Source organism: Sinocyclocheilus grahami, unplaced genomic scaffold (genome assembly GCF_001515645.1).
Source record: "Sinocyclocheilus grahami isolate Dianchi unplaced genomic scaffold, SAMN03320097.WGS_v1.1 scaffold1122.1, whole genome shotgun sequence".
In the NCBI taxonomy this organism is placed as follows: Eukaryota; Metazoa; Chordata; class Actinopteri; order Cypriniformes; family Cyprinidae; genus Sinocyclocheilus; species Sinocyclocheilus grahami.
Genome location: NW_015506301.1, coordinates 97,339 through 107,404, shown reverse-complemented (window position 1 = coordinate 107,404; position 10,066 = coordinate 97,339). Strand labels below are relative to the sequence as shown.

The window sequence follows — 10,066 nt, the reverse complement described above, 5'->3', positions numbered from 1 at the left end:
TTTGGCGAGCCACACCGGAGGCAGAACCGCTGTTATTGTGTCATTAAAATCTTTGCATGCTGCTTGTCAAATTTTAATACAGAATTTGTTATAGCTGCTTGGAAATGAATCCGTTTCCTTCTGTGAGAAGCTCTCAGGTGGATGGATATTAAAGATATAGATATTTGATGGACAAATATTCAGATAGATGGATAGATCATCAAATACGCATTGATGGTTCGATATTCAGATATATATTTAATAGATAGATGTTTAGAAATTCAGTTATATTGATATTCAGATATTAGATTGGATTTTGGATTGTTTTTCTTTCTTTCTTTCTTGTAATCTCCTTTTACATCAGCACATTATAATACTTTTGTTATTGCTGTACAGTATAAAGTATGTTGAGCAACTCCTTCAGGATTCATTCGGGAGTCGTGATTCCTGAGTCAGTCAAAAGAGTCGTTTAGAAGTCCAGCATCCAGCATCATGACAAATATACATAGGCTATGTAATGTCTTGCGGTTGTGTATGAGAAAGTGTGTGTTGTTAGGGAAGGATGATGTCTGTCTGCTTCATGTCTGGGCTTGACACCAGCTCGAACCCCAAACCTGCAGCAGCGTTATGGAGCTCTTTGTGTTTTATGGGTGTCATATTCAGATGTTTGATGGTTCTGGTGTCTCATGATGTGCCTCTGCAGGATGTCTGTCAGTCAGGCGGTTTCTGTCAGTGTTTCTCGTGTAGTTTGTGACTCTCAGCGCTGAACAAGAAGAGAATGATCTTCTGAAATACAGCGGCACACAGCAGACCACTGTAATGGTATCTCAAGGATACTAAATGAACTCTAAATCTGATTATTGATGTATCCACACCGATATAAAGGGGTGTTTGACCTGGGGTCACGGTTGTGATGTTAATGCTCACTGTGGGAACATCCTCGGCTCGTACTTCTGCCAGTGTCTTCAGGGATACAGCGGAGACGGACACTCCTGCTACGGTCAGTCTGAGATCTGCATCCATGCAGTCTGAGTGAGGTTCTGATGATGATGATGACGAAGCTCGTGACTGTGCTTTGCTCAGATGTGGATGAATGCGCTCAGGATAACAGACTCTGTGAACACGACTGCATGAATCAGCCGGGGACGTACATCTGTGTCTGCAGAGCTGGGTACGCAGTCACTGCAGATCTACACAACTGCACAGGTGTGAGACCTCAGTGTGATTCAGTTCAGTGTGATTCAGTTCAGCTCCACTGAGTTCAGTCAGACCAGCATTTAAATCCATTCAGTTCACTTTAGTACAGCTTGTGTGTAATGTATTTCAGCTGAATTAATTTAATTTCAGGTTCATTTAGTTTTTTACATCTCAGATTCATATAAATCAAGCTATGTAAATGTATTTATCTATTAATGAAAGTTAATCTTAATTCAGTTTAGTTCCTTTTAGTTTTAATTCAACGTGCAACTAAATTCAGCATAATGCATTTGATTTCTGTTTAGGCAAATTAACTTGGTTTAATTCATTTTTGATGCACTTAAGTTGAATTTAATTCCATTTAGATTAATTCAGTGTAGTTCCACTTACTTGCGTTCAATTCAGTACACTTTAGTTAGGTTGAAATTTTAATTCATTCCAGTTCAGCTACAGTTCATATTAATTCAGTTTAGTTCCATTCAGTTCAATTTAGTACAAATCAGTTCACTTCAGTCACTTAGATTCATTTTAAATGAATTCTGCAATTCCGTTGGCTTTAATTGGTTTTATTTTGATTTCATTTCATGCACTTTTTTAGCATGACATCTACCTGTATATTTCATACCTGCAAACTAGTCGCTTTTCAGCGAAATTCACCGTTTTGAATCAAAATATGTCATTTATGTGAATCGTCTAGATCCGAAGAGTATTTTTTTGGGGGGGGGCCAAGCTCATAGATTGGAGTGAGACCATAAGTGTGTTCGACCAAAGTCCCTTTCTTGGTTTGATTTGAAGCAGCAGCGCACAGACCGATCGTTGTATGACACCAAAGCACCGTGAGAGCTACAAAATCCAATGTCCCGACAAAACCAGATGAACACCATCAAGTCTACAGTAAACCTCCCACTTAATAGGGAGCCAAACACACAGACACACTCACTCAGATATAATAAGATTGTGTATATTGGCTTTTGCACATTGTGCATGTGCATTTTTACAGACTAATAAAGGTATTTTAATGTGACTTATTTACATGATTGTGTGATCCTCTTTGAACTGCTGTGCAAATGTTTAACTGAGTAAATCCAGGTAATCTGAAACTACTAAAGGAAGATAAAAACGGTGCATCACTTCTGCTCACAGAGCCGTGTGAATGTGCTGAATAAACGTGTGCTGCTTATACTGCTGTATGAAACATGACTGAGAGTTACAGGGGCTGAACTCTGCCATATATTGCATGAGAGGAGAGACACTGAGCTGTTTGCCGACCGGAAGACGTCTAAAGACATGTCTGATCTGAAGAAAACCAGACGACCATCAGCCGAGGAAGAGCAGGTAAAATAATACACACTAAATAGTCATATAAACACGCTATTGTGATTTAAAGATACAGTAAAAATCTCCTTTAGATGCAATGAAATCGTAATGTGAAATATTGGAAAAAATATTTAATACAACAATTTGAGTTCATTCTTTAGGGACCAATTCTCTCTATTAACTAGCTGCTTATAAGCATGCATATTAACTGTTTATTAGTACGTATATAGTACTTATTAATGCCTTATTCTTCATGAGCATATTTTAGATTCCTTAATCCTATACCCTATTCCTAAACTATTAAGAAGCAGTAATTAGCAGTTTGAGGCAAAAGTCAGAGTTAATGGTTAATGCTGAGAATTGGATGTGAAAAAATGTGACTCAACTTTAATTGTTTCTATTATGCATTTACAGTAAAACATTTTAAAATGTCTTAAAATTGTCTTTTTTTAATATCTGTGTAATTCATTATTTTGTATTTAAATATTGACCTTTCTTCATTTAATATCAGTTATGTACATATGGGTGTTTGTTACATACTGTATGGTTTATGACATATCAAGGCTGAAATGCACACATATTATTATTTTATACTTCTGATGACTTCGAGTTCATTTCAGTATCAACTTTTAGATGTTCATCCTAAAATCCAATTAATAATAAGTTAGCCTAATAATGATGATGATGATTTTAACATTAAAACTATATATTTATAATAATAATAATAATGTTTTTTATTTTATTTATTCTCTTTATGTAGTAAAATTACACACAAATGAGTCAATAGTTGTCATCCACACTGTAAAAATTATTTTTTTCAAAGTTGTGAATGTGTATTATGTGTATATTCAATGTGTTACTGTCTGAATCAAATGATTCGTGATACGCGCTCCGTAGTCCCGATCTGAATCAAAAGATTCACGAACCTACTCTGAAGTTCCAATCTAAATCAAATTTGCGATGTGCGCTCCAAAGTCCTGATTTGAATCAAAAGAGTTGTGAACCCGCTCCTGAGTTTCACCCATCACTATACGTGTTCTTTAAAATCATTAAAAGCGATGTCGAAACTTGAAAATGAATGGCTCTTTTGATCGTTTTTTTGCAAGTGAATCACTTGAACTGAATGATCGAAGTCACGAGTTTGAATCAATCGAAACGGTTCCAGTGTAAATGACTCACTTAAAGGGATAGTTCACCCAAAAATGAAAATGTGATGTTTATCTGCTTACCCCCAGGGCATCCAAGATGTAGGGGACTTTGTTTCTTCAGTAGAACACAAATGATGATTTTTAACTCAAACCGTTGCAGTCTGTCAGTCATATAATGGAAGTGAATGGGAATCACGGCTTTGAGAGTAAAAAAAACATACACAAACAAAACCAAATTAAACTCTGCGGCTTGTGATGATACATTGATGTGTAAAGACACGAAACGATCGGTCTGTGCAAGAAACTTGACATTATTTATATTGTTTTTTACCTCTGATTCACACAATGTCCGAACTGTTCAAACTGTCCTGAGCGGCAGCGCGTCCTCCTGAGCGCGTTCTCAACAGCATTATCTCTCAAATGGACCGTAGATAGTGTCAATGGTCCATTTGAGAGATAGGTGGCGGTAATACACTTATAAGTCTGCGATCCGCCGTAAAGCAAGAAGAAGACGCATCAGGCGCCGGCTGTTGAGAACGTGCTCAGGACAGATCGGACATTGCAGTGCATCAAATGTAAAAAACTATATAAATACTGTTCAGTTTCTTGCACAGACCGATCGTTTCGTGTCTTTACACATCAGTGTATCGTCACGAGCCGCAGGGTTTAATTTGGTTTTGTTTGTGTATGTTTTTTTGACTCTCAAAGCCGTGATTCCTATTCACTTGCATTATAAGATTGACAGACTGCAACGGTTTGAGTTAAAAATCATCATTTGTGTTCTACTGAAGAAACAAAGTCACCTACATCTTGGATGCCCTGGGGGTAAGCAGATAAACATCACATTTTCATTTTTGGGTGAACTATCCCTTTAACATCACATCGCTCCTTTAGCAGGGGCTGAATATGAGCGGGTCCTTCAGGAAGGTTCTGGATTTGAGTTCTGAAGACCCTCACAGCGCTGGAATCAAGCCAATAACCTTTGTGAGACAGGTCAGGCAAGTTGTTAATTGTTGCTTAAATAAGTGATATATTGAGCATAGATGATCACTGACTGAATTACAGAAGAGCACAGAATGTGACCTGCACTCTGGTTTTGTGGAACAAAACGTCTGAACAAAACCAACTCTATTGACTTCAATGCACGTTGCTGCTAATTGTGAATGATTCACCAGTGCGCGTTAATATAATGAACACAGTGTTTCTCCTCATAATCTTTCGTCAATATGTAACGATATAATATGTTGACTTGTGTCTGTCAGGTGGCAGCTGGATGTGTGTATCCCAGAATCCTGCAGGGCGATGCTCTTCCTCCTGACGCTCGTCTCAGAGCTCAGAAACTCCTCAGTCACTTTGATGGAGGCAGTGTCGGTAAAGATTCTGTGTGTTTGTGGAAAATTATCAGTGCATATATTAAATTTGTATTTATATTTTGTGAGATTTGTCTAGCACTCTTAATGTCTATATGGAGGTATGATATATATGTAAATACATAAAATATGTAATAATAATAATAATAGTATAATATATACAATATTGTGTGCGTGTATAAAACATTTATTATTTTAATATGTTAATATGTATTTATTTTATATATAATGTAGTATATAATATAAAAATATTTTGAGTACTATGCTAGCTATATATTGCATATTATATATAGCCTACTGTATATGTACATATGAAATAAAATCTATATATAAAATCGTAATTTATCATATTTTTTATCTTTAATAAATTTGCAAAGATGTTAAAAACCTGTTATTTGCTTTGGGCATTATATAGTGTATGGAGTGTAGATTGATGTGGAAAAAAAGTTATTTAAAGCAGTTTAACATATGGCTGCAACATAACAAATGTGAAAACAATAAAGGGGGTTTGAATACTTTTGCAAGGCATTGTGTGTGTATTAAATATATATATTTTTTATTAGTATTATTGATGTAAAAATTACATTTCTCCATTTCAATGTGTACTGTAATGTCTGTGGCTTTGGTAAAACTGTCATGTGACCTGTGAGACTCACGATCTGATTGGCTGTCTGGTCACTTCTCCTTCCAGGTTCATACACTGAGACCTGTGGATCAATGCATGTGAGAAACACTATAGCGAAGTCCGTTTCTCTGCGGGACGGAGGCGTCCAGTCCAGTCCAGAGCAAGTCTTCATCACTGTTGACACGCAGAGAGCTTTGATGGTACCAGCCCAAATCATTTCTTCATATTTATAATATAACTACAGCTGTGAGTGATTAGAGAATGGTTCAATTCATAAAACCTTCTTTATAATGTGGAATAAAGATCTGCTGCTGATGGCCTTGATCAATGATAAAGTTCATTAAGCTCATATCATTACTTACCTGGATGCAGGTGATGCTACGGCTGCTCTGTCAATCAGAGGGTGTGTGTGCAGTTATGATCCCAGACCCCGCCCCTCACACTCTGACACGCCTCCTGGATAGGATGGGTGTGGTTCCAGTGACCTATCAGCTGCGAGAGCAGAGTGGGTGGAGCTTTGAGAGGGCGGAGCTAAACAGATCCATTCAGGCGTCGAGAGGGCGGTGCTTTCCACGGGCAATTTACATCAGTAACCCTGGCAACCCCACAGGTATGAGACAATATATACACAATATATTCATAATGATTTTGCTGGTGATTTAAAGGGGTCATATGATGCAATTTCAAGTTTTCCTTTCTCTTTGGGGTGTTACAAGCTGATTGTGCATAGATAAGATCCTGAAAGTTGCAAAGACTAAAGTCTCTAAACCAAAAAGATATTCTTTATTAAAGTTAAGACTGCCACGCACCCCTAAAACGGCTCGTTCTAACACGCCCCCACATACCTACCTCACTATGTGGGAATATTAGCATAATGCGCCCAAATGTGCACGCAAAGAAAGAAGGCGTGGTTTCAGTAACCGCAGTTAGTGTTGAATCAGCATGTCAGGGAGACGCTGTGTGTTTCTAGGCGAAAGCAAAAGCACTTTATTTGGCCTTCCGAAAGTAGATGCATTTAGGAATCTTTAAGATGACTTACAACAGAACAGCAATGCATTTTATGGACAACCGTTTCGTGAACCTAGGAGAGGAGGTAATTCTGACTTTGCTATGACAGTCTGGCGCTTCTGAATCAGCTACTGTTTTGTTATTAGTTTAAGTATTTGCTATTGACTGTTCAAATGCGGAGTTTTGCACATCGTGTGTGTGTGTGTGTGTGTGAGAGAGGGAGGGGGGGGGGTCACATCACATATGACCCCTTTAATATGAAGCAGCACATTGAAAATTGTGATGATGTTAATACACCTTTCATCTGAGCAGCTCGTTTGAATCGAATTTTTCGATTCTTTTGATAACTTGTATTAAGATGTTTTGACAGCATCACTGATTAAAATTTCAGGAGCAAAAACAGTGATAAATATGGAAGCTTATTTCTGCCACAGGAAAAAAAAAATGTAGGTGATTGTGATATTTTATCTCACAATTCAGACTTTTTTTTAATTGCAATTTGAATACATAAACTCAGAATTATGAGGAAAAAGTCACAGTGAACTTTTTAAAATATTTTTTCAAATTAAATTTTTTTTTTTTGCTTGAATATACGCTCACATATACACTGACTTTTTACATCTCGCAATAAAGTATTTTTTCTGACATAAAAATCTAAACAAAAAAAAAAACGAATTAAATAAATTACAAAATAAATAAATTACAAGAATATAAAATCAGAACGGTAACATGTAAAATCAAAATTGTCCATTTCAAAGAAGTCTTGAATCAAAACTCTAGAGTAAACGTATTAAAAAAGATTCATATATTATATTATTATTTTAATTAAATATTTTAAGTCAACAATGGCTGTTTTAACTTTTAGAGTAAATATATAAATGATATACCTAATATTATCAAAAAGCTGAAATATTTGATTCATTAGCCATCTAAAATTGAGTTATTAATTGCTAATCCTTTGATTAAAGGTTTGAAGTGTTCAGATTTTAATGATATTCTGTGCTACCAGAAGTGAAGTACGTGATACTCAGCATAGTAATGAAGAGCTATGCTAATACTGTGGTTGTTTTTGTTAGTGAAATGATAAATTGTCGTAGAAATATGTGGGTTTTGCAGGTCATGTTCAGAGCAGAGAGTCCATTCAGCATGTGATTCGCTTCGCTGCAGATGAGCAGCTTTTCTTGTTGGTCGATGAGGAAAGTGTTTAGGATTTAATCTTCATTATTTGAATTGATTATTTGGTCATGTTTTTTTATTTAGTAATAATGATATTTTCTCTGTCTCAGGTTTATCAGGACACAGTTTTTGCGGACGGCTCGGAGTTCGTGTCTTATAAGCGTGTTCTGGCTGAGATGGGCGAACCTTATTCTGATGGAGTTCAGCTGGCCTCGCTGCATTCGCTCTCCAACGGCATCATGGGAGAGTTCGTTTTCAAATCAATCTTTCCTTATGTCAGGGATGATAAAACCAAATGAACATGAGAAATGAACATCAGAGAAGTCTCTTCTGCTCGCCAAGGGTGCATTTTTTGGTCAAAAAGACTTACATAATATTACAATTTCAAATAGCTGTTTTCTATGTGAATATCTGTTAAACTGTAGTTTATCTCTGTGATGCACAGCTGTATTTCCAGCATCATTACTCCAGTCTTCAGTGTCACGTGATCTTCAGAAATCAGTATAATATGCTGATTTGCTGCTCAACAAACCTTTCAAATTGAATTAAAGTTAAAAACCGTAAAAGTCTCCAGTAGGTCTGCTCATTCAGTGTGTGTGTCTGACGCAGGTGTGGTTTCAGGACGGGGTATATGGAGCTGGTGAACGTTGATGAAGCTGTAATGTTATACGCTGAGGTTCTTCTGACGGGAGATCTGTGCCCTCCTGTGATTGGTCAGATCACTCTGGATGTCATGGCTGATCCGCCCCGTCCTGGAGAACCGTCCTACAGTTTATACACACGATTCGTGCCAAAACTATGGAAGCTTATTTCTGCCATGAGATAAACACTTTTTTAAAAAAGGCTGTTTTTTTTTTTTATCTCAAAATTCGGAATTTTTTTCTTGCAATTCTGAATTTATTTCTCACTATTTGTGCTTTTGTTCTCGCAATTCTGAGCTACTGTACATCTCACAATTTGAACTTTTTTTCCCGTAAACCTGTTTATATCAAAATTTGTGCTTTTTTCCTCACAATTCTGAGTTGCTGTACATATCACAATTTGGACTTTTTTTTTCCCGTAAACCTGATTATATCAAAATTTGTGTTTTTTTCTTACAATTCTGAATTTATTTCTTGCAATTCAGACATTTTTCCTCACAATTCTGAGTTGCTGTACATATCACAATTTGGACTTTTTTTTTTTCGTAAACCTGATTATATCAAAATTTGTGTTTTTTTCTTGCAATTCTGAGTTTAAGTCTCACAATTCTGAGTTTATTTCTTGCAATTCAGACATTTTTCCTCACAATTCAAATTTATGACATAATTCAGACTTTTTTCTCACAAATGTGAGTTTATATCTCACAAACTAAGACTTCCTCGTGAATCTCAGTTTATATCTCACAATTTAGACTGTTTTTTTATTTTTATTGTAATTGTCAGTTTATATCTCACAATTAAAAAAAATTTCTTGCAAATCTGCATTTACATCTCACAATTAACACTTTTTTTTCTTGTGAATCTCAGTTTATTCTGGTATACTTTTTCTGGCAAGTCTGAATTTATATCACAATTTTTACTCAGAACTGTGAATTTTTAGTCAGAACTGTGATATAAAAAGTTGCAATGACCTTGTTTTTCATGGCGGAAACAAGCTTCCATAAAAAACACACATTATAAAACATAAAATCGTATTGATTGAGCTGTTTTTGAAGTTCCTGCAGAAGCATTGTTTAATAATTTGACTAATATTTATAATATTTGTCGTTTCATAATAGGATTTATTTTTAAGCATTGTTTTGTATTATGATTATTGGTTATTTATTATGCTTATTTTGGATAATACATGTAATTATTTGGAATAGAATAAATTCTGTATTCCCACACAACTGCAAAGGAGCGATCAAACATTATTTATTGTGTAAATAATATGCATATTTTAAGTGTGTGTGTGTGTGTTCAGGAGGTGGCATCTCGGTTAATGACTCTGAAGTGTAACATGTCCAGAGCTGTGGAGTTCATTAATGATCTTCCAGGATTCAGCTGTCAGTCAGTTCAGAGTGGAATCTTTGTCTATCCACACCTGACTCTTCTTTTGGATAATACATGTAATTATTTGGAATAGAATAAATTCTGTATTCCCACACAACTGCAAAGGAGCAATCAAACATTATTTATTGTGTAAATAATATGCATATTTTAAGTGTGTGTGTGTGTGTGTGACTAATATTTATAATATTTGTCGTTTCATAATAGGATTTATTT

At 35.8% G+C, this 10,066-nt stretch overlaps 1 protein-coding gene across 1 annotated transcript; it reads left to right on the top strand.

Annotated features, from left to right (window-relative positions):
* The first annotated feature begins 2,195 nt into the window (after nucleotides 1-2,195).
* On the top strand, nucleotides 2,196-8,119 carry gptl (glutamic--pyruvic transaminase-like). Its single transcript, XM_016252599.1, has 7 exons — nucleotides 2,196-2,511; nucleotides 4,536-4,634; nucleotides 4,904-5,012; nucleotides 5,703-5,836; nucleotides 6,009-6,246; nucleotides 7,761-7,831; nucleotides 7,931-8,119. The coding sequence occupies exons 1-7, from the start codon at nucleotides 2,464-2,466 to the stop codon at nucleotides 8,117-8,119; spliced, it is 888 nt and encodes a 295-aa protein (XP_016108085.1). The 5' UTR covers nucleotides 2,196-2,463.
* Nucleotides 8,120-10,066: the final 1,947 nt, after the last annotated feature.